General features: G+C 41.7%; 1 protein-coding gene across 2 annotated transcripts in view; it reads left to right on the forward strand.

Moving 5' to 3' along the window:
* CPED1 (cadherin like and PC-esterase domain containing 1) overlaps positions 1-25,634 on the forward strand; it is a 299,694-nt gene that overhangs the window by 256,350 nt on the left and 17,710 nt on the right. For both annotated transcript variants that reach the window (XM_082845993.1, XM_082845994.1), the window contains 5 exons: positions 3,502-3,638; positions 19,156-19,376; positions 19,625-19,726; positions 20,136-20,223; positions 24,082-24,228. In XM_082845993.1, the coding sequence (XP_082702119.1) occupies positions 3,502-3,638; positions 19,156-19,376; positions 19,625-19,726; positions 20,136-20,223; positions 24,082-24,228 (695 nt within the window). The remainder of the gene's footprint in view (positions 1-3,501; positions 3,639-19,155; positions 19,377-19,624; positions 19,727-20,135; positions 20,224-24,081; positions 24,229-25,634) is intronic.

Raw genomic sequence — 25,634 nt, forward strand, 5'->3', positions numbered from 1 at the left:
GACCTGGGCATGAGGATTTTAAAAACCTTTCCAGGTGACTTTAATATACTGAGTTGAGGTCCACAGAGCTACCTGGAAGGAGAGCCCAGGTGTGTGTGTCTCCAAAGCCCAGGCTCTTTGAGTACCACACTGATATTTTTTCTTAATTATGAATTACCTATTATTAAGCTTTTTACATGTATAAATGTTACCCTTCTCACCTGATTATAATTTTTGAGGTTTCACATTATAATCAACAGCATGGACTCTGGAGCTGACTCTTCAGCTCTGGTCCTGGGTCTACCACCTCCTAGCTGGAATATATTGGACAAGTAACTTAACCTTTCTGAGTCCCAGTTAAGTCATTAGCACAATGGGGGTGATAATAGGGTGTCTCTGAGTTTAAATAAGTTAATATATTAAAGTGCTCAGAACATCCCTGACATCTGAGAGGTGCTATAACAATGTTAACTATTTCTTTCTTAGTTATTACCTTATTTTAACAACAAGAGTGCCTAATACCTAACAGGGTACATACTTCAACACTGTATTGAATGAAAATCCTCCTAGATGGAGAGTGATATGTATGTAGAGAAATGGAAGGTCATTCACCAGACCTGAAATTGTGGAGATAGTATATTTAATGGGTAGACATTGAATAAGGCAGTTTTCTGGAAGTCACATTAAGTTTAAAAATCAAAGCAAAGAAACAATTGTATGGTAAGAGGAATAAACAAGTCCACGTTACTTTTGGACTGTCCAGTAGCTCAGCTCTCTGTTCCTGTTGGCACAGTCCTCCATTAAAGCAATTCTGCTGTGTGTATTCATCTCTTCCTTGGAAGTCATACTCTTCTTGTCTCCTTTCCTTTCTATTTCCTTCTGTTTCTCCCAGTTTCTCTCTCTTAATATACCCATGCTTTTTTTTTTTTTTAATTGGGGTATAGTTGCTTTACAATGGTGTGTTAGTTTCTGCTGTACAACGAAGTGAATCAGCTATACGTATACATATATCCCCTCCCTCTTGGACCTCCCACACCCCCTCCATCCCACCCATCTAGGTCACCACAGAGCACCAAGCTGAGCTCCCTGTGCTATATAGCAGGTTCCCACTAGCTATATATTTTACACATGGTAGTGTATTTATGTCCAACCCAATCTCCCAATTCATCCCCCCCTTCCCCCCACCATGTCCACAGGTCCGTTCTCTAAGAAGTCTGCATCTCTATTCCTGCCCTGCCAATAGGTTCATCTGTACCATTTTTCTAGATTCCACATATATGCGTTAATATACGATATCTGTTTTTCTCTTTCTGACTTACTTCACTAGGTATGACAGACTCTAGGTCCATCCATGTCTCTATGAATGACCCAATTTCATTCCTTTTTATGGCTGTTCTGTGATCAACCAGTAAGAGCTATAAACTAGATCTCTCTCCATATTTTGTTATTTGTAACTATTTCCACACACACAAACCCTCACATACACAATTCTGACATCCCCGAGTCATGAAATTTAAAATGAATCCTATTAATCCCCTGAGAGTAGAAATTCTTCCTGCTAAAATTAGTGTCACACCAGATGCTTTTGTTAGCAGAACCATAAATCAAATCCAGAGTGGATAAACTTGTTAAAAACTTTCCTTTCTAACTCAAAAACTATCGGGGAATATTTAGCTCCTCAATATATTTTTTAAAACAAAGGTTTTTCTTTTCTTTCTTTATTTATTTGGCTGTGTTGGGTCTTCGTTGCTGCGTGTGGCAAGCAGGGGCTACTCTTCGTTGCGGTGCGCGGGCTTCTCATTATGGTGGCTTCTCTTCTTGCGAAGCACGTGTTCAAGGCGCTCAGGCTTCAGTAGTTGTTGCACGTGGGCTCAGTAGTTGTGGCTGTGAGCTCTAGAGTGCAGGGTCAGTAGTTGTGGCACACAGGCTTCGTTGCTCTGCGGCATGTGGGATTTTCCTGGACCAGGGCTCGAACCCGTGTCTCCTGCGTTGGCAGGTGGATTCTTAACCACTGCGCCACCAGGGAAGTCCCATAGCTCCTCGATATTTTGAAGAGAAGCATGAAGCAGTAACATAAGCAAGACCTTTTGGGTGGAACAGATGATTGTTGAAGACATCAAGGTATTCTCCACAAAGGGCACAAATAACTACTCCATGTTTAACATGCTGGTTCACACTCCGTTCCTGAAAAGATAAACAAGGAAAAAACAAAAATCAAAAGTCATTTCAGGGCTTCCCTGGTGGCGCAGTGGTTGAGAGTCCACCTGCTGATGCAGGGGACACGGGTTCGTGCCCCGGTCCGGGAAGATCCCACATGCCGCGGAGCGGCTAGGCCCGTGAGCCATGGCCGCTGAGCCTGCGTGTCCGGAGCCTGTGCTCCGCAGCGGGAGAGGCCACAACAGTGAGAGGCCCGCGTACTGCAAAAAAAAAAAAAAAAAAAAAAAGTCATTTCATGATATTTTTCTAATAAATTATTAATGTGTCCACTCACACTAACAGCTGCAGTGTTTTGAATGCATGTTACTTTATCAGTAAAATAAGAAAGATCTTAAATGCAGCTTTTTGACAATATTCATTTATCTTATAAACATTTACTAGAGCTTGTGCCCTACTTTGTGCCTGAAATCAGCTGCTAACAAAGGTGAATATGATGTGGTAACTGTGCTGGGTCCTTTAAATACATTATCCCATTAAATCCTCATACCAATCATGTGAGAACAGTACACACCTCATCTAACAGATGAAAAAATTAAGGTGACAGAGCTAGAAGGAGGTGAAGAGATTCACAGCAAAAAGGCCACCGATCAAATTAAGGAGCAATCACTATTCTTCAAAACAATAAATTGTCAGAATATTAAAGTAATTGTCTTATCGTATCTTGAATCTCTGGAGATCAGAGAATGTAACTATTATTGGATTGGTAACCTAAGCATGGACATATGTGTGGCCAACCACCTCAGTATCAGTGGCTCCCTATATACTTTGGTCCTATTAAGTGCCTCATGTACTGTTTGAAAATAAATAATAATTGAGTAGTACCCAATCACTTTAATTTTTTTTTAAGTATGTGTTTTTACGGAACAGAATTCATACTTGACTTCAGCATGAACTGTGTTATTTCAAAACATTACTACTTTAGGGCTTCCCTGGTGGCGCAGTGGTTGAGAGCCCCCCTACCGATGCAGGGGACACAGGTTCGTGTCCCGGTCTGGGAAGCTCCCACATGCCGCGGAGCGGCTGGGCCCGTGAGCCATGGCCACTGAGCCTGTGCATCCGGAGCCTGTGCTCCTTAGCGGGAGAGGCCACAATGGTGAGAGGCCCGCGTATCACAAAAAAAAAAAATTACTACTTGAGATTCTGTTTGGTCGGCAGGAGGCCATGCCCTGCTCCACTGGGTTTATGTAAGAGCGGTCTGCTCTGTGATTTCTGTAATGGTGTGCCATTGCTGAATTCTAGACTTACTTGCAAACTGTAATTTCACCCATAGAAACTGAACCAAAGAAGCTTTGCTGTCTCTTCCAGGCCAGTGGATCGTGCCTTGCCTTAGCTGTTCAGACAACAGGACCTGTGACTGGAGAGAAATCACTTGGCAGCCTCACAACTGTCACTATGGTGTCCTAACTAAGCCTCAGCTCCAGCAGTGCCTGGGAGGAAGGAAGGTAGGCTCTGCATCAGTGGGGGAGACCTTTCATTTACACCACCCACAGCACCAAAACTGTACTTACTAGACCAGTTCCTTCTCCCTCACTCTGCAGAGGACAGCTAACTGAACGCAGTTCGGCTTTTTGAATGAATGCGTCATCATAGAAGAGCCTGAACAATTTTTGCTCGCAGTGCTCAGTTATTTCCAAATAAGTCTCCTTGACAGATTGAGGCTCTAACAATCATGTCCTCTGCTGACCCAGTTCCATGCTGGGCCAGGGTTTTCTCAGCCCACACGGGTAAGAGCTGGCCATGTCAACTGATAGTTGGCGATTCAGAGCATCTGGCCTTGTCAACTGTAGCTCTCGCAAGGCACTGCAGTTAAAACAGCCATCTGTTGGCTCGCACAGGCGGTAGAATGTTCCTGCATGTAAGACTTCTGCTCCAGCTTACCCCGTGCATAGCATGGTTTTTACACACTAACCTTCCTGATCTTCTCTCACGTTCCCGGGCAGGTCTCGCATGGACCTCGCTAGGCTGCTTTTCCTTTAGTGTGGCTTCTAAGCTGATCTCTTGGACATGCAGTGTCTCCTTGCTAGGCGTGCTCTGACTAGGTAGATTCCGGCAGAGCTCTCGGACGTGAGAACTGGGCACATAGACTGAGATGCTTGACTAACATGAAGTAAGTAATCCTTCTGCAGACTTTCAAAGTACCTTTTATTAGATGGACATTTCCTTACAAACGGTTTGCAAGCTCTCAAGCACGGGCAAGACTGATTTCAAAACCTGATTGTTTTAAGAAGCTCTATGATTCATAAAGTTCAGTGGAGTAAATATATGTCCGTTTTTCAGATTAGGCCTATGTTCAGATTTTCTACCAGCAAATGGTTTAAAGAAGAATGACAGGTGGGAGAAGCAAGGCAGGGGAATGGACCTCTTCTTCGTGGAGATTCTAATATAAATGCCCCAAAGTTCGTGACTGAGAGGATATCTAAAGATAAAGCAGCAGTATTAGTTAGTTTCAAAAAAGGGAAGGGAAGAAAAGAAATGTCAGAAACTTCTGTTGCTGTATTATTAAGTGAGCATTGATTCTGTGCAAAGAACCGTGCTACTGACTTGTTCACACCTTAAATCCTATCAGGCAGCCAGTGTGTTTGATTCGCTACCATAATCTTGCTTGGCACAGCGTTTGTAACATAATAGTCACTTAATAAATATTTGTTGAGTAAATGAATAAGTTAAAATTTTATTTATTCCTATTCACAAGTCTGTAAGGTAGATATTTTTAGATCCGTTTTCTACTTAAGAATGTTAAAGTTCAGAGAGATTGAGTAATTCACCTGTGATCCCACATGTATGTAAGTGGCCACTACTCAGGCAGTTTGAACCACCAATTTGGACAACCCAACCTCCATATCCTAGAAATGTAGGACTGGAAACAATGAAAATAGTCCTTGTCATAAGTCAGACTTCTCCAAACTCTTTCAGAATCTCGTTCTGACCTCAGGAAGATTCGGAGATGTCACCATCTATTAACCTGAAAGTCAGTAGATGTTCAAGTTCATCACTAAAGTCCATGGCTTTGGACAGGACACATTGTTTCTCAGGCTCATTTTCTTCATCTGTAAAAGAAGAATAAGTCTATGTGATCTAATCCCATGCTGTAGATTAATCAACTTTGTAGAAAGCTAAATGCCTTCCCTGTCAGTCTTAAAATACCATAGCCTGAGTGACTTAAACAGATATTTATTTCTCAACAGTTCTGGAGGCTGAGAAGTCCAAGATCAGGGTGCCAGCACAGTTGGGTTCTGGTGAGAGGCCGCTTCCTGGCTTCTGTTGGCTGCCTTTTCGCTGTGTCCTCATAAGGTAGAGAGACAGAGACAGAGAGACCTCTAATGTCTTCTTCTTCTTATAAAGACACTAATCCCATTATGGGGCCAGCACCCTCATGACCTCATCTAGACCTGATTACCTTCTAAAGCTCCACCTCCCAATACCATCACATGGTGGGCCGGTGTGGAGGGGGGAAATTAGGGTTTCAACATGTGAATTTCCGGAGGACACAAACACGAAGTCCACAATACCGTCTTTGTTCATTTCAATTATTAGCAACTCTACAAAGTAATGATAAGAAAAAGGGAAGATCTCTTCTTCCTACGCGTTAGAGAGAGATGATGTTACAGAGTCTGAAAATAAAGGCCTGTGTTCAGATCAGGCGATCCCCGCAGAGACCAACCAGCTGGCTGCTAGGAAGTGAGGGCTTGTCTTAGGGATTCTTTGGGTCCAGAAGCGTCCTTCAGAATCGCAAGCTCAGAAACTCAAGTTTGCCAGTATACTGGCAGTGGTCCTACAGAGTCTGCTGTGTTTACCAGGATGCCAATTTACTTTATACCCAGCAGGGAAGCACTGTACATTTTTAGCAGAGCAGCGGCACAACCAGAATTAGAAAAACCATCCTGCAATAGTATGGAGACTGCTTACGGCAGGAAGAAATGGGCATGGTGCTGGGGGGGCAGAGACTGTTTAATGGAAAAATTCTATCACGCCACACTGAGGAAGCCACGAAAGTCAAGAATACATATAGAATAACCTCATCAATGCAAAACCTAATGCAGACACGCTTACACACACGGAATATTTCTGGAAGTAACAAGCCCTTAAGAATGATTACATAAGTTGGACTTCCCCGGTGGCACAGTGGTTAAGAATCCGCCTGCCAATGCAGGGGACGCGGGTTCAATCCCTGGTCCGGGAAGATCCCACATGCCACGGAGCAACTATCCTGTGCGCCACAGCTGCTGAGCCTGCACGCCAGAGCCCATGAGCCACAACTGCTGAGCCCGTGCGCCTAGAGCCCGTGCTCCGCAACAAGAGAAGCCACGACAGTGAGAAGCCCGTGCACCGCGATGAAGAGTAGCCCTCGCTCACCACAACTAGAGAAAGCCTAAGGGCAGCAATGAAGACCCAACACAGCCAAAATTAATTAATTAATTATTTTGAAAAAGATTGATTACATAAGTGGAGGGGAGTAGGGGAGGAGTGGGATGGTGACAGGATTGGCCATATATTCTGCCAGGCCCAGGGCAAAACGGAAGTGCAGGACCCTGTGTTCAATAATTATTAAGAATTTGGGGAAGGCAAAAGCAGAGCAATAAACCAAGCCCAGGATCCTTTTACACACAGACCCTGTGTGAATGCCAAGAACATATGGCTGTGAAGCCAATTCAGGTGGTAAATTATGGTTGGCAAAGTGTGACGAAGTCTTTTTAAATACAGGTTTCCCCCGCTATCCAAAAGCAGAGCGCTCCTATGAAGCCTTTCGTAAATCGAAATGGAGGACAGTGAAGAGTATCCCCGATTTTCAGAAAGTTCAATTGACAACAATTTGCTTTTCTGAAAGACCTATATTAACCAAAAGAAATCCGAAGAGGATTTTCACTTTTAGGAAAAATGCCTGTCTTAAATGTAGGTCTTTCAGAAAAACGAAGTGGCATAAATTGAACTTTTGGAAAGCAGGGGATACGTGTATGTGTGTTCCCTTTATGTTTACAATGTGTGAGCACCTTTTTAAAGCCAAAAATCTATATTTTGAAAAGTTGTATGAATCAGAACTTGGGCAGAGGCCGTGGAAATGCAAAGAAGGGAAAAACTGAGAAAGACATTTTATATTCTGAATCACAGGACTTGGTAATGTGCAGACAGGTTTATACCCTCGTGTACCACACAGCACAGAGATAATTGTGTAAACATTCACGATTACAACTATGAAATCGCACTTATTTTAAGAAAGCTTCACTTATGAATAGGAGTTGGTTAGCAGAAGGTTTTCCCTATACATCTATTTCTCATTCTCCTGGAGAAAAATATAAACATACAAAGTGATGGTGAAACTCTTATATTTCATTACTGAAGCAAGGGAGTTCTCATCCTACCCAGAACGTTTTATAATCACCATTCTATCTCAAAGACGAATACATGTTAAAGCATATCAGTTACAAAAATTGAGAAACAAGTAACAAATATTTTGTTTTATAAACACCTGACTCTTTTGGGGGGTGAGGTGCAGGTAGGGGACTCTTTTTGCCATGTCAGACATTCAAGAAAAGAGGCTATTATTTGGATGATATCATCCAGAAATTCACTTCACAAATGCTAAAGGACAGCAGTTTCAGACCGGCACTCAGGAATGAAGTGACTCTTTTATTCATGGAAGGAATCAGAGTAACTCTGCTGCCCCACATCAGAAACCTTGCAATCTCAGTTATCCCTAACATGTTCTCACAGAGTCGAATCCAGCTGACCACTTAACTCAATTAAGCCCAGAACACTTTTTCAACCTTTGGTATGTCACCTTGTTATTCATTTATCTAGTTCTGTTGAGCTAAGAATCTGTTCTACGTGTGCACACCACGGTCCTCCAAGGTGCCAAATGTCTAGTGGAAGAAGACAAATGAGAGAAGTGATCGTTACAAAATCGCGTGATTATTGCAAAGGTTGGGAGAAGCCCAGAGGCTGGCACCTGACCTGGACTGGGAAGGTCTGGAAAAGTTGCCAAAGGAGAAAGTGCCTGAGCAGAGTGGTGTTGGTAGTTATAGGCAATCTACCAATCACATGACTTTGAAATAGTTTAATTGAACGAGAAAAAAATAAAGATCTTCATTTTTTCTCAGAATAACCTATGGTGAGAGTTGTATCACTCAAGCTTAGTGCCTTTTTTGAATTTTCTCTTACTGGAGGGAACGGAGAATGGAGGGAACAGACAATGGGCAGGAACCTAGCAGGCAAGGAGTGCACTGGAGGTGATGCTGAGTTACTCGTTTTCTGTGTGGTCCAGTTTATGCCTCTTGGATTGTGTAAAAGTGGGGACATACCTAGACATGCAATTTCTAATGGTATAGTACCCTTACTCATCTGAAAACTTTCAATTAATATAGAAAACTCAGACTTTTTACCGTGAGAAGCCAAAAATGTCACTGTTTCCGTGTACAGTAGTGCAAATATGTTGTGCTACAAAAAAAACAGAAGTTTATTTTAAATCCTAATCAAGGCAACCTTTAAGGGAATACATTAAACTGAGTTATCTTTCTCAAAAGAATCCAATTAAAAGGCAACAGAATTTACTGGGTCCGTGAGAAGTATTGGAAAGTTAGGCCTTCAGACGGTGTTCTGCTTTCTTTAGAATCTCCAGTAATTTCTCTCAGTTGAATTCCCTTGTGTTGTTATTATGATCTTTTACATCTTTTTTTTTTTTTTTTTTTTTTTTGCGGTACGCGGGCCTCTCACTGTTGTGGCCTCTCCCGTTGCGGAGCACAGGCTCCGGACGCGCAGGCCCAGCGGCCATGGCTCACGGGCCCAGCCGCTCCACGGCACGCGGCATCCTCCCGGACCGGGGCACGAACCCGTGCCCCCTGCATCGGCAGGCGGACCCCCAACCACTGCGCCACCAGGGAAGCCCCTTTTACATCTTTTTACCACTGCTTTCCAGTGATGAATGGAAGGCTATACTTGGAAATGGAGGCCCACCGGTGGGGAAGAAACAAAACACAGATCAGTTGGGATTTAAAAAGGCGTTCAATTTTCCTGTAACTTTGACCAGGAATATCACTACGCTCAGTGGTGTGTAAGCAGGACCAAACTTTATACCTCAGTCATTTGCCTTTACTTCAGTGAACAGGAGGCTGATCTCTGCAGATAGATGGCACAGGGTTTCTCCTCAGAGCATCTGTATCACTTTCTATGGCATACTTGTTCGAGTCTGGAGGGCAGGTAAATACGAGACCCCTCTTACTCTAAATCTATCCAAATATGAGTTATTTCATTTGTAAGCTCTTGCAGATATGTATAGGTTTTGTGATGTGCCGTCGTGTTGAATCAAAGCAAAATTCATTGAAAAAGAACAAACTGTGTGTTCAGTTATACTCTTGACATATGTCTCTAAATAGATACACACCTCTTACTTAATAAACTTTGGTTGGAACATTTAGAAAAATTTATCAGAGCATAACTTTGTAATCACAGTGCAAAATACATAGGAAATAGTTTAGAAGTAGGGTAATGAAATTTACAACTGAAAGAACTTAGGAGGTTGACCAAACCTGAATGAAACGAGCTTTTATTTTGTTTGTCAGAAACATAGTTCAACTGACAAACTCAGTATTTTATTACTCAGTAATAAAATATCTGAGAGAAGAGTGCAATTAAGAAAGGAAAATATAAAAAGGCAATATTTACTGAAAGTATTTAAACTCAGCTGTTAAAACAGGAAATGTAACTTGCAGTTTTAAGCTATGTTTGCAAGTTAAGTACTGTCTTGGATTTAAAGGTGTTTACATATTTGAAGTACGCCCAATTTAAAATAATATGTTCTGACTAATATGTGAATTCCATTATGGTTACACAATTCATTGTTGCTTGTCAGTTTCAATAAAAAAGGGTGAACAGAAGAAAAGGAGTGTACCTGACTCTCACCAGGGAAGCATGGCTTACACATAATGCCCACAGTCCAGAGAGAAGAGCAAAATAGATACATACTTTTGTTCCAAGCAGTTAGAAGATCTGTGTCTAGGTGATATTGTTCAGTTGTTTGTTTTTCTTTTCTGCCAAATTTCATGTGTTTTAGAGTGACTTGCCTACATGTCAGTTTTCATCTGTTCCTGACTCCAAAGAGCAATTTGTTTGGTCCTCTATAGCCAATTTAATCAAATGCATCATTGAAAAAATATTCGTTGCAATCATATTACATTTCACAGAGAGACGCTTTGATGAGCTAGATTTTCATCATGCCCTAAATATCACTAGCCAGTCTCAGCTTCATATTAGAGCTGAATCACCCTATACCTCACTTAGAATGGGAAGTTATTTTATGAGAGCAGTGGTGCTCCATCATGGGGCTCATTGGAATCACTGTGGAGCTTTCTAAACGTATGGGCTATGCTTGGCCCTGGACTAGATGTAATGAATAGGACTCCTCCTCACTTTCGTTTCCTTTATTTACCAAGATGAGAGCTCTCCAGTAAGCAGGCATTGCCTAGATTAATGGACAAGAAGCTCCTGTGTAACTTCCCCTCTTGGAAGCTTCCAGTGGGTTCCTGTTTGCTGGCTGAGACCTGTGTTGGCATCTCCATGTACTTTGTTGTTCTGAAGAAATATCCCCATCTCTGTGAATATTGAAGATAGAACCTATGCAAGAGGAAAGAAAGGAAGATAGAAGATTATTTTAAATCAAGGTGTTTTTTTTTTCCCCTGTCTATTGCTTCTACATATACCCAGTTCTTTCCTAGCTTCAACAGATCAGAAGAATCTGAGAAGCTAACAAACTACCTTTATATTGACTCAACACAGACAGCCCCCATTGCTTCTCTTCATTTCTTTATAACTTGCTTTGCTAACTATGTCCTTGTTACTTTTGGTGACTTTGGAGACAGGAGGTAATGGAGTAAAATATTGACATGTTAAGTATTGTCATCATTAGTTCCCTTTATTCATGATGAGATAAAGTGGGATGAAAATTGTCTTATCGTATATTTCAATCATAAATTCCCAGGGCTTCCCTGGTGGCGCAGTGGTTGAGAGTCCTCCTGCCAATGCAGGGGACACGGGTTCGTGCCCCGGTCCGGGAGGATCCCAGGCGCCGCGGAGCAGCTGGGCCCGTGAGCCATGGCCTCTGGGCCTGCGCATCCGGAGCCTGTGCTCCGCAACGCAAGAGGCCACAGCAGTGAGAGGCCCACGTACCGCAAAAAAACAAAAAAATCCCGAAGTTTTTGTTGTATTTTCACTAATAAATGATATTTCTTGCTCTTATTTGTCCCAAGGAATCAATATCTCTAAGAACAGAAGTGCTCTTATGCATTATGTAGATTACAAATTTAGGCTTTCATATGCTTCACACTTTTACTAATTCACAGGTAGAAAATCTGAATTTAGGTGTTTTTATTTCCCCAGAAAGACTTAGCATGTAGGAGAATGTGGTAAAGACTAGGGAAGTGTTCATCAAACTCATTTCTTCTTCTTTCTGGCACAAAGCTTGACTACATTTCTCAGTCTCCCTTGAGATCAGGTGCATGACCACATGACTGAGTTCCAACCAATGGGATGTGAGCAGCAGTGACGTGCCCAGCTCCCAGGGTGGGCCCGTAGGAAACCTGGCAGCTCTTTACTCCTTCCCCCAGCTGGAGATCAATGCCCAGTGAGGTCTCGGAATCCGTATTTGAGGAAGGCACAGTCTAACCATCCTGGGACCCTGAATGACCTCCCGGCCCCAACCCGCCCCATACCCCTGCCTGGAACCACCTGGACTGTTTTCCTGAAGGAGAAGTAAACATCCATTGTATTTAGGCCATTATACATTTGGGGGCTCTGTTTGTTAATAGCACTTAGCCTGTGTCACCTAATACAGGGACTAGATAATGTTGAGAAATTAGAAATGAAAACAAAGACAGTTTCATGGTTTTTAAGAAGACTATTTTAAAGTGAGCCCAAGCTTTAATAGAGCCTAAGAACAGGATGTGCTTCTAGATCCTGTGGTCCATGATGGTGTGAAAAATAGTAGAAAAAACACCAGGCCCTATATACTTTTCAGTGACACCTTGCATGCCAAGTTTTGGGAATAGAACAGATGCAGGACTCTTCTAAACACATCTTTGTCTCCCGCTGATGAGCTGAGATCCAGCCTCTCGTGACACATCGAGACACAGATGTTTCTGCTCCTCTCCAGAGCCCACCTCGGTGGAGGCAGCCTCCCTTCATAGCGCAGGACCAGAAGAGAGACGCTACATAGCAAAAAGCCATTCAATCTGTAGAATAAAGCTGCTACTGGAATTCAAAATACGATTAGTGTTATTCCTGTGAGAGGTTTATTGAACCAGTGTTTGATCTTGATTCTCTTAGGCCATTGTTCTACAGTCATCAAGACAGTATTGTACTGGCACAAAAACAGAAGTATAGATCAATGGTACAGGATAGAAAGCCCAGAGGTAAACCCACACACACGGTCACCTAATTTATAACAAAGGAGGCAAGGACATACAATGGAGAAAAGATGGCCTCTTTAATAAGTGGTGCTGGGAAAACTGGACAGCTACATGTAAAAGAACGAAATTAGAACACTTCCTAACACCATACACAAAAATAAACTCAAAATACATGAAAGACCTAAATATATATAGGACACTATAAAACTCTTAGATGAAAACAGGAAAAACACGCCTTGACATAAACCACAGCAAGATCTTTTTTGACCCGCCTCCTAGGGTAATGAAAATAAAAACAAAGATGAGCAAATAAGACCTAATGAAACTTAAAAGCTTTTGCACAGCAAAGGAAACCATAAACAAGACGAAAAGACAACCCTCAGAATGGGAGAAAATATCTGCAAACAAAGCAACTGACAAAAGATTAATCTCCAAAATATACAAACAACTAATGGAGCTCAATATCAAAAAAACAAACAACCCAATTAAAAAATGGGTGGAAGATCTAAACAGACATTTCACCAAAGAAAGCATACAGATGGCCAAGAGGCACATGAAAAAATATCACTAATTATTAGAGAAATGAAAATCAAAACTACAATGAGGTATCACCTCACACCAGTCAGAATGGCCATCATCAAAAAATCTACAAGCAATAACTGCTGGAGAGGGTGTAGAGAAAAGGGAACCCTCTTGCACTGTTGGTGGGAATGTAAATTGATACAGCCACTATGGAGAACAGTATGGAGGTTCCTTAAAAAACTAAAAATAGAACTACCATACGACCCAGCAATCCCACTACTGGGCATATACCCTGAGAAAACCATAATTCAAAAGGACATGTACCCCAGTGTTCATTGCAACACTATTTACAATAGCCAGGAAGTGGAAACAGCCTAAATGTCCAACGACAGATGAATGGATAAAGCAGATGTGGTACATATATACAATGGAATATTACTCAGCCATAAAGAGAAACGAAATTGGGTCACTTGTAGAGATGTGGATGGACCTAGAGACTATCATACAGAGTAAAGTAAGAGAAAAACAAATATTGTATATTAACACATATATGTGGAATCTAAAAAAATGGTGCAGATGAACCTATTTGCAGGGCAGGAATAGAGACATAGGTGTAGAGAACGGACCTGTGGACACAGGGTTGGGGGTGGTTGGGGGGGTGGGGCGAATTGGGAGATGAGGATTGACATATGTACACTACCATGCGTAAAACAGATAGCTAGTGGGAAGCAGCCGCATAGCGCAGGAAGCTCAGCTCGGTGCTCTGTGACGACCTAGATGGGTGGGATGGGAGGGTGGTGAGAGGGAGGCCCGATAGGGAGGGGATATACATATACATATAGCTGATTCACTTCATTGTACAGCAGAAACTAACACAACATTGTAAAGCAATTAGAGTCCAATAAAAAAAAAAACCACTGGAATTTCAAAATTTAAAAAAAGTAGAAATAAAGGTTATTTAAGCTGATTATTTTTACGTGAATTTTCAAAATGCTTTTAAACAAATGGATTTACTGTTATTGTTGCCACTGTTGCTGCTTTTGTTTTTTTAATTAATCTAAAAAACCAATATCTGTTCATTTAGAAAATACAAATGAGCGAAAAGAATAAACTGTCATAATATCATCACTTCAGAATAACCCGGGTCAGGCTTCCCTGTGGCGCAGTGGTTAAGAATCTGACTGCCAATGGAGGGAACACGGGTTCGAGCCCTGGTCTGGGAAGATCCCATATGCCACAGAGCAACTAAGCCCGTGTGCCACGGCTACTGAGCCTGCGCTCCAGAGCTCGTGAGGCACAACTACTGAAGCCCACGTGCCACAACTACTGAAGCCCACACACCTAGAGCCCGTGCTCCTCAACAAGAGAATCCACTGCAATGAGAAACCTGCGCACCGCAATGAAGAGTAGCCCCTACTCGCTGCAACTAGAGAAAGCCCGCCCGCAGCAACGAAGACCCAACGCAGCCAAAATTAAATAAATTAAATAATAATTTTTTTTAAATCAGGGTTTTTTCTATGCATCCATATGCTTTACTTTTACAAAAATGCAACAATTATTTATATTCTGATTATAATCATCTTTTTATGAACGTTAACTAAAATGTTCCCATCACAATATATCCATATTACAATATCATTGTTAAAAGATTAAAAGAATTCAAGTGTACGATTATAACTTAATATAATCAATCTGATAGACATTTATGTTGCTTCCAGTTTATTTTGCTTTTAAATGTATTTTCATGGGCATCCGTGAAATTTCCTAGAAGTAGAAAACTGCTGATTTATATACACAGCATCAAAGTTTCCAGTCATCCATTTAACAAATGAGGACTGACTTTTACACCAGGCAGTATTCTGGACACTTGGAATTCAACAGTTTAAAAAAAAAAAAGAAAGAAAGCATCTCTCCCTTGTGGTTCTTACATATGAGAGGGTTCATTTCCCTGAACTCATGATATCATTGGACCTTTAAAAATCTTTTTTAATCTTTATTAAAATAGTTATTTTAATGTTTTACTGCTAATATTGATTATTTTTATAATTGCTTACTGGTTACTTGGTTTTTTTTTCTTTGATTGCATCTGCCAACCAACACCTGTGCCTACTAGTATAGGGCAATAATCTTCACAGGAAAGAAGAATTATTTACAAAATGTGTGGCTAGTTGTAAATATTTGTTATGGTAATTTAGACCTTTTAAAGTAGAAGTAGACCTTGAAAACAAATAATCTGCAAATTTCCTTTTAAAAATTCACCAAGTCAAATGATCTAAAAGATATAAAGACTGAATGTGACTCATGTGGCTGAAGAGAACCACTTCTCTTCTGGGTATTATTTTTTAATTGCGTGCACTTAAAAAAGCTGATATCTTGAAGTTAGAAATCTTTTAGTTAGGAATACCGATTAACCTCTTCCAAAAACTGCTTTACCTACAGAACCAGCAATTTAAAATTCACAAGTGCATTTTCACTTTAGTTATAATTTATCATTTCTGTCTTTCATGACTAGAAAGGCACTGGGCTAAAATAATTCTCCAGGACCTAGTCCTCCCAGAGCTGGGTCTGCTGGGCTTGAAAAATGCTATCTAGATATTTGCAGTTTAGAAGAACCTGTTTTGCAGATGGTGGTGATGATGCTTCCTTCTCCCATCCGTGTAGCTCTTGTTAGTCACTGATCAGCAGTGGAGACAGACATGAGGAACCTTTCAGAGATCCGTGGTTTGCTCAGGGTGGCGATCTCTCTCCCGGCTCTTGATTCAGAGTCTCAGTTTCACCAGCAACCCTACTAGCCCTGCTGAGAGTCTGTAACAGGGTGGATAGGACAGGAGAGAGGCTGCTGTGATTTAGACGCTTCCTATCTTTACTGACATTTTCTCTGAAATAGCTAACAAATTTTAAAGCGCCTAGCAGTGCACTGCAGGACACGCTGGAAGCATTCCAAAACACTTCTTGCTTTCCTGTGCTTTAATGCTGGTTCCCATTTGTTGTGTGCTGTGTGCCAGGAATAAGATAAGTATTTAAAAGCTCATTAAAGTCCTTTACAGTGGTGCTATTATTTTCCCCAATACACACATAAGGAAATGAACCCATGAAGAGGTCACATAATTTGTCTAAGATCATCTGGTTAATAAATAACAGTACCTAAGAATTCTGAAACACAACTTCTTTTTGCCCCTGTCATGCACTGGTGGGCTGCATCTTCGTACAACCCCACAGAAAAAAATGGAAATCTAGAAATTTTTTTTTCTCTCAGTAACAGGCAGCTCGTTGGATTTTCTTCAACCTCTGTAGTTCTCTCTGTAGCCCACGATACAGACACCCAGTGATCTTACCGGCTGCCCAGAGAGACACTAGGAGGGATTATGTCTTGATACTGAAATGAAAAGACCCCATAAGAAAAATCTGTAGTGGAAATTTAGCTTAACAACCAGATTTCCAAGGTCCTTTACTGGTATTAAAAGCTGAATTGGGTTTCTACCCAACCAAATTCATATGTTGAAGTCCTAATTCCCAGTCCTAATAACCTCAGAATGTGGCTGTTTTGGAGATAGAACCTTTAAAGAGATGATTAAGTTAAAACAAGGCCGGGCTTCCCTGGTGGCGCAGTGGTTGAGGGTCCGCCTGCCGATGCAGGGGACACGGGTTCATGCCCTGGTCCGGGAGGATCCCACATGCCGCGGAGCGGCTGGGCCCGTGAGCCATGGCCGCTGAGCCTGTGGGTCCGGAGCCTGCGCTCCACAACGGGAGAGGCCACAACAGTGAGAGGCCCACTTACCGCAAAAAAAAAAAAAAAAAAACAAGGCCATTAGGGTGGGCCCTAATCCAATATGACAGGTGTCCTTATAAGTAGAGGAGATTAAGACACAGACATACACAGAAGAAAGACCATATGTAGACACAGAGAAGATGGCCATCTACAAGTCAAGCAGAGAGGCCCTCAGAAGAAACCAACCATGCAAATACGTTGATCTTGGACTTCTAGCCAAGAATCATGAGAAAATAAATTTCTGTTGTTTAAGCTACCCAGTCTGTGGTACTTTGTTATGGCAGCCCTAGCAAACTATTACAAATGGAGTTGGATAATTACTAGTCTCTGAAATGAAGAGCTTTCCTGATAATTCAAAGTTTCCCTTTTAAAAAATCAGAAATCTGGGCCAGAAAAAAACAAATAATTATAGGTCAAATCCAGTAGGAAGAATTTCAAGTGATTTCACAAAGTATTTTTCTCATACTGGGATTTTATTGCCCCAAATGGAACTTGACCGAGAGACTCGGTGACTGGGGCCTTGACATCTTACATCATACAGTTGAGTTTGGCTATGCTTATGGTAACAGTGTTTGATGGGAAGCAAATTCTGAAGGAGAATGCCTTCTGGGTTTCTTCACATAGCTACTTGAATACACTTACTGCGGAAAAAATAAACCTTTGCATTCTCGCTATGGATGGGCGAACGCACTAGTGCCTGAGAAGTGATGCAGTGACTGCTCTTAAAATCAGAAGTGAATATGTACATGACTAATGCAAAGGGAAATCTCAACAGAAAGAGAAAAAAACTGAAGTACAAATTAAACCTTCTCCAAAGACATTAAAAGGAATTGTCTCTAATAGAAGTCCCTTTGACGTTCAGTTCACTCAATACTTTTTAAATGCATGCATAGAACTATGGGGGAAATTAGAATGTAGAAATTAACCTTAACTCTGACCTCAAATCCTTCTTGATATGATATGAGAAAAAAGATACAGAGACAAATAGCCATAATTTCATGTAGTCTTTGATAAAAATCAGTAATGGAAGTAAACATTATAATGAAATCACGGAGGACAGAGAAGGTTGCTTTCGCTGGGGCATTGGACAAGACCGGCTGAGAGAGCCGTTTATGGCGAGTCTGGAGACTTGTAGCATTTGCACAGGTGGGGTTGCAGAGAGAGGGGCTTTCTAGGCAGACGGATTAGCACAAGGAAAAACAGATGTTGCTGAGTGCAAATCATGTTCAGTGAAAAAGTAGGAATCTGACCTGCTTACTTTAGGAGAAGTGTTGAGAGCATGGGGCCATCGACCCTGCACTTGGAGATAAAGGACTTGGATTTGAGTCCTGTGTTCCCCATTTACTAGATTTATAACCTCAGTCTCCCTGAGCCTCAAGTCCCTCATCTGTGAAACAGAGAATGATTCACACCCCACGATTATGAAGATTAAAAGTGAGTCCCCTATGTGAAATCTCCACTTAGCAAAAGCCGATATGCAGTAAAAACTCAGCAAATGTTAACCGAACCTCAGGAGTTAAGATTTGATTCCGTAGTACATGGGGAGCCGATAAGGTTTCTGAGTGTGAACGTGAGATGAGACATTTGGAAATTTATCCCAGTATTACTGTGGAGAATGAATTAGAGGGCAGCCATTGTGCAAGAAGACCCATTAAGCAAGTGTTAACAATAGCACACCTTTGAGGCAGTCGGAGCCTGACGCGGGTCTCCGCTGGTGGGAATGGGAAGGAGGTGATGGGTGAGAGGCTTCCAGAGCAAATGGCACTGGGATTTGCATCTTGGAACACAGACTGCTTTTCAGAAAATTAAATTCTCATCCTGTGGCTCTTTTCTCAAGTAGTAGCTTGACCTCTATCGAGCTAGCTAACCTCTGTGGATTCCCAGATTTCTCATCTATGAAATAAAGAGATTGGAAAATCTCTAAGTATTCTTACAGCACTAGAATACTTCATGCCTATTTGAATCAATGAAATGTGTTAAGCTGATTCGATGAGAAAGTTAAGAGCATAAGCGAGGTAGAGAAGTTAAAGACAGCATAAAGAAAGCAAAACTTTAAACATGAGTTAGTAGGTCAGTAGATGATGTCATTACTAGGAATATGGAAAAGGAAAATGAACGGGTTTGGGGGAGAATATGATTAATGTCATTTCTGACCATTTAAAGGGCTGTCCTTCAATTAGATTTGTGGCTTTGTTTTCATCAAATTGTTTATTTTATATTGTCTTCTATATCACATAAGCATCAGATTTGAAAGCAAGATTTTTTAACTTATAGATTCTTTTCATTGGAGATTCGACCAACAGAGGGATAATGTACTATCTGATCGAAAGATTGAATGAAACCTTTCAAGAATGGCAGAAGGTGCATGGCACTAAGTTCTATCACAACGTCAATGGTGGGAAGACTTTGATCAGCTATTCCTACTATCCACAGTTCTGGATAAGCCCTTCGTTGAGACCAACATTTGAAAAAGCCCTTGAACATCTCTTGCAAAGGTACAGTGGAACTATTTTGAATGAAACAATACCACAATGGATAGATGTTTTACTAGCTGTCATAATTGTTTGCTGTATATCAAATGCACTGAAAAGTTTAAATACCAAGTAATATGGCTGAAAACGAGTTAGAAATGACAGGGAGGTCCTGTGATCAGGATGCCAGATATGGTTCAATGAAATGTGAGGCAATGCTGTTAAAATGTTTACCATCTGTTTCAAGGCAACATGTGTTGTTTTTCTTTCAGATCACATCCCCTGGAGAATACCAGCCAGACTGTATTAGTCGTTGGTGGCGTTCAGTGGCTTAATTCCAATCACCTGCAAATTATTCACAAGGTTTTAAAGAGGTACATTTCTGCAATAATAATTGCCATTACTGTGCTAAGTAAAAAAAAAAAAAAAAGTTACTCCATGTGACAGAATTTTATCAAGATTTTATATAAAGGGCAACTTGTAATTTAGAATCCAGTACTTAAAGTCTAGTTTAAAATGTTTCAAAATACTTTTATATCCAATCACAAGATGGCTCTTCAGTATCCAAGTTTACGTTTACTACAGATCAAAACATGCCCACTGACACATAAAACTCTATCCACGAAAAAGAAAACAACACTAATATATATTAAACCTATAAAATGAGAATTTAGTCCTATATGCCAATTATCACATTCTAAAGGAATTCCACTCTCCTTATGTAAACACGGACATCCAGAAATGTAATCAAAGTTCATGGCTTGTGTTCTGATTATTTCACAGGGAAAATTTACTCAATATCCTTGTGATCATCAAAACTCTGGGAATTGGATTTCATCTGCCGGTGGATGGAGTACACTTCCTAACGCAGGTAAGCCCATTTTCACCAGGCTGTGTGAACTTCAAGTTTCCTATAAGGATCCTTGCTGGTGTCTGAAAAAGGACCCAAAAGGCACTACATAATATTAAGCAACCTTCATGAAATTCAAAGGAGATGATATACTTAAGGATTACAATTATAAATCAGATATAATTATTCCTGGAAATAAGGGGACTACAGCCCATAAATATGTCATAAATAACGCTTTGAGTTCATAAAAGAAGAAAGGGGGTACCAGAGTTTGAAAAGATAAAGACTTGAGGGGTAGACGAGATGGATCATGCTTTAACGTATCTCCTAACCTCAGTAATGTTTCACACACAGTTAAGGGCTCATGCTGAAACACATGTGAAATTTTCAGCATCAATGAGTATTTAGGAAAAGGGTGTCTTTTTAAGATGATTTCTGACTGATTGCTTTAAAAAATCAGTAGTATTTTTAAAGTAGTATCATTCGTTTTGCCTCTGGTTGGATATTGGTCAATGAAAGGAGTTAGAGGCCTCTGACCGGTTCTTATAGAAGACAGTAACTAGTTAGTCTCAACACTAAATAGAAGTCTCAGAAAAGAAAGGAAAGGCAACATCTGTAGCTAAGAGAACCAGCTGCCCTTGCTCAGCAAGAAGAGTTCACAGGCAGCCGGGTTTGTGTGCAGTCGCTCAGGGGAGCTCGTGGGGGGGCACTGGGAACTGGGGAGACAGGAGGCTGTCCATTTAATGTTACCGAGTGAGATTTATTTTTGTGTCAATTACGAGCGCTCCTAGCTTTCTCCGAGAGGGATTACGGGATCCTCCTCTCCTTTCTCGAAACTTTGCCTGCCTGGCCGCCAGATCTGTGATGCCAAAGCAGGAGAACTGGTAGAAAGTGGCCCAAATAAAACCTCCAAATTCAGCCTCTTGGAGTCAGGAGGGGTTAAGGTCATTTAAAGTGAGTTGAGACATTTAGCATCTGGGGTAGATGAAGGGTTTGAGATGGTCGGGGATTAGGAGAGGGGTCTTTTGATAATTGTCTCTGTGGGTTATGAGTGGAATCTCCTTTCATGTTATTTGGAAGCTGCAGGTCACATTTGTAATTCCTCCTTGAGGACTCTGGTAGCTCCGCTTTGCTTCCGTGACTGTGGCTTCTCGCAGGAACTGGAGTACTTGTGATGCCTACTTCGATTTAGAATGAACTCATCTCTGCCAGCAGTTCTTCGGCACTTAACCTTGCGCCAGACACTGTTAACCATCGTGCTTGCCACCAGGGCTTCCATTGTGCTCATCAGTCTTTGCAAAATGGGTGAAAACTAAAGGAGGGAAGAAGAGGAGGGGGAATGATAAAACAAAAGAGAAAAGGACAAGAGCGAGTGGAGGCAGAAAAGAACTCTGAACTTGTCATCAGACACTGCCATTCATCATCCTCATCGTGGCCACTCAAGATGTGGCCTCCGCCTTCCTCGGTAGACTAAGTCCTTGCTTCCACGCATATGCACACGTGTACACACACACACGCGCGCGCGCACACACACACACACTCCACACCGAGTGTTTCAGCTCCTCAAGCATGCCATGCTCTCAGTCACCTCCAGGTCTTGGAAGTCACTGTTCCCTCTTCCCAAAGAACACTCTTCCACTACCCACTCACCTGGGTAACTTCCGGTCACCCTTCAAGTGTTAGTTTAAATCCAGTTTTCTCTGGGAAGATTTGGTTGACGTCCTGGACTCAGTTGGCTTTTCCTGCTATGAGCTCCTTTAACATTGTCTGGTGTCCTCATCCAGGTCCCTCAACAGATACCAGCTTTGGTTGTCTGTCTCCCCTGCTAGACTAATCTCTGTGGGAGCCGGCATGGGGGAGGGAAGTCTGCATGGCTCACTCTGGTACCCCAAATGCAAAACACAGTGCTCAGCACATAGGAGACTCTCAGAAAACCTCTCACGCATGAATGACTGAGTGACGTTTAGTAGGATTTGCTTGCTCCCAGATGGTCCCTTCAGGGCTGAGACATTCATTCCTCTGGGCTGCTGCGGGTGTGACCTGAGTCCCAGCAGGAATTGCCTTTTGGGCAGAGCCTCAACCAAGACTCAGCCCCCTTTCCTTAATTTGGGCCATCTCAGAAGGGCCACCCCAGCTCTAGAACTCCCGGTGGGATCAGCAAAAGCCTCTGTTGCAACGAGGTTGCAGCTCAACTTCTCTCTCTGTCCCGCGTGTAGGCCCTCACTCCCCTGGAGGAGTTGAACCCAAGGGAGCTTTCCTGGTGGCCTCCTGCATGCAAATTTCTGACTCAGAGTCTGTTTCCCAGAGAACTGAACTTTCTCTGTAAAACACTTCCTGTAAAGTTTCCTCTACCTTTTATAACTGGACACATTAAAGTTGAGAGGATACTGTAACCAAACACGAAAAGGCCTACAAATGGCATTGAGCATTATTTTTCAGGGGATGGCAGAGACCAAGTTCCCATCTGTCTCTTTTCCTCCAGGTTTTTCCTTTATGAGCCTTTTCTATTCACTGCATTTATTTGGGGGGCAGGGGGGGAGCACTTTTCTTTGAATGTCACATAAAAATAGTTATGCAAGCACAGTGGAGAAGACAGAAAATTAGATGTCTTTGTACTGCTTCTTTTACCTTGCAGGTGGATTAATAAATGCAAGTAATTATTTGCTGTTTTACCTGGAAAATGAAAAAAAATTTTTTTCTTAGTTCTTTAGAAAAGACAAGGGGAGTTCAATTCCCTCCCTGTGTTAGTTTGGGTTCTCAAAGAGACAGACACCATCACAGGGTTAGCCAAATAAAGGGATTTATTAGAAAGAATGTTTGAGAAGAATAAAAAGGAGGGGGCAGGAGTAGGTGAGAACAGTTTCAGACCACACCACCCAATGCATATCACCCAACCTTGCATGAAATATTTTTTGAATGTCTACTCTCTACTGGGAACCGTGTTTGACTGTAATGTGTCTGATATAAAGGGAGTAGAAGAAGGAGAGATGAGGTAGGAAGAGTCTCAGACTATGAGTCAGTCTGAGAAAGTCTTGGCCAAGCCGATGAGGCATCCTGGAGCTGGAGTAGTTAGTGGAGGAGTCCCTCTTCTCAACAGTGGACCTGAACTAGAACCCCCACCGAGCTCCATCATTGCTTCAGACACAGCTGGTGAGGGAGGGAGGAATATGATTTAGAGAAGCAGCAGCTGGAGCCTTCACTCAGTTCTGGGGCTCGCCAAAGCACACTCCCACTCTCTGTTTTCCCACCCTGTTTGCCAACCAGCAAACCTGACTCTGCTCAGGAACCCCTCTTGAAGTCTCCCTGTCCAGCTGTCCCCCTGCCCCTGCAGAGCTACTCCCTTTTCTCTCCCAGCCCAGAGCCTGGTATATTTACCTCCAATAAAGGACTTAGTAAATATTTACCTATACGTTTCTCCTATTTGAATGCAATGTCTTAAGAGCAGGTACCATGGTTTATTATCCTTGGATTCCTGTCCCCCAGCACAGAGCTAAAAACAAAACATACTAATTAATACTCAGATGCCTAAAAGAATTCAAATAGGTGGAGCTAGAATTTGTGATTTTCAAGTCTTGGTTTTTAAATTGAGAATCTTAGCTACTTCAGTAGATCTCTGTGGGCAATAAACCTAACTGCTTTTCATAGAAGAAAAAGTTCCAAACTGTGTGTCACTATAGATATTGATATATTGCTATTTTATATTTACATCAATGTTTATATAAGGGGAACATGAAAATTGGAACACATCTTAAAGAAATTAATTCTTTATCTTACAATAAGATCAATCTTTAAAAAGACAATTTACATGATTTTACCTGAATTATTAAATCATAAAAGTCTTCTTAATCAAAATTCTCATTGTTCTCTTTTCCAATACAGAGTGAAGTTCAGAATTTATGGAAAAAAAATTTGATTATTCTGGAAGCTGCAAAAAAATACGGCTATGAAGTGGTTGACACATTCACTATAACCATGGGGCGATACAAAGAGTTTTTGCAGGGGACGTGCGGATGTCATTTTCATGAGGTATTTATGCTGGCTCTCTGATTTTTGTAGCTTTTGATTCTTTTAAATTTCTCATTATATCTTTATTGAATTGTCAGTCTTATTTTGCATTAAAGAAACCATGTCCGGAGGAGATTAAACAATGTGTTCATCATCACTCCGCCAAAGCATGTAGCAGGCCCAACTCGAGGTTCTACAAAATGAAGTGTGTTAGAATAATTACTGTTTATGGAGACACCTGAAAACCAGAATCACTGGTCAACACAAGCAGGAAGATGGGAACCTGGAGAGCACTTGTCTTTTCTAATAGATTCCAAGCCTTCCCATCAGAAATTGTATCCAAAGAAGGTGGCAAATGTCTTAGTGGAGCTTGAAGTTCAAGGCTAAATTGATGAATGAGCTTCCTCCACTGGTTTATCCAATGCATTAACCAGAGGGCCTGTGGTGCTTGTTTTTTTGTTTTCCTTTCTTGTTTTGTTGTTTTTTGTTTCTTTTTTTTTGGCTGCACTGCGTGGCTTATGGGATCTTAGTTCCCAGACCAGGGATTGAACCTGGCCCCGGCCAAATTCTAACCACTGGACCACCAGGGAATTCCTGGAAGGCCTGTATTTTGAATAGTTTTTCCTTCCTAGTGGTGGAAATGATTTTATTTGTAGCCAGTAATTAAATAGTCTTAGCTGAGAAGGTGATAGCAGAAATTTTTTTTTTCCTTCCCCTCGTCCTGCCCTTTCAAACTCTGTGGATTATTTCCTCCCTACACTTGCATAAAATCTTGGTAAGTCCCAATATTTTAAAGGCGCTTTCAGATAATAATAGGACTCCAATCACTTTCAGGCACAAGAAGACTCTCACTTCAGTACTAAACTTGCCCAGTCCTGTGTTATAACCACATGAAGGTATTTCCTTCCCCCAGCTCAGGCCTGCCCCAGTCTCAAAAGCCCAAAGTAAGAAAGAGGGTGCAGGAGTCTCCTTTCCTTTTTCCCCCATCGTGCTTTGCTACTCTTCTCCCATCCCTTTCTTCATTGGGTCAGGTTAGGGAGATGTTAAGGGCAACAAAAGTCTGACCTGAGTGGCATAAGCGTAACCCATCGATGTGCTTTCTGGGCATAACATGCTGGTTCTTTCTTTTGAAGGTGCTCTTGTGAACTTTCTTGAAGACACTCCCACCAAGCCCTCTGATAATAGCTTCTTTGACAGAGGCAATGTCTCCCTTACAGCTGCATTCCTTCCTTGCCACCTTGGCTTCCAACGTCCATCCCTCTGTTGCGGGTCACCTTGCTTCTCCAGGCTTCCTCTTGGAAAATATTCAGCATAGCACCAGGCTCGCTCTACTTAGTTGTCCACATTTGGTCCACAAGAAACACCCATGCATCCTTGCTCTGCTGTTGCTAGAAATACAGTGAGCTCCCAGTGCAGCCCTGTCTCTT

The sequence above is a fragment of the Leucopleurus acutus genome, assembly GCF_964270905.1.
Source record: "Leucopleurus acutus genome assembly, chromosome: 9".
In the NCBI taxonomy this organism is placed as follows: domain Eukaryota; kingdom Metazoa; phylum Chordata; class Mammalia; order Artiodactyla; family Delphinidae; genus Leucopleurus; species Leucopleurus acutus.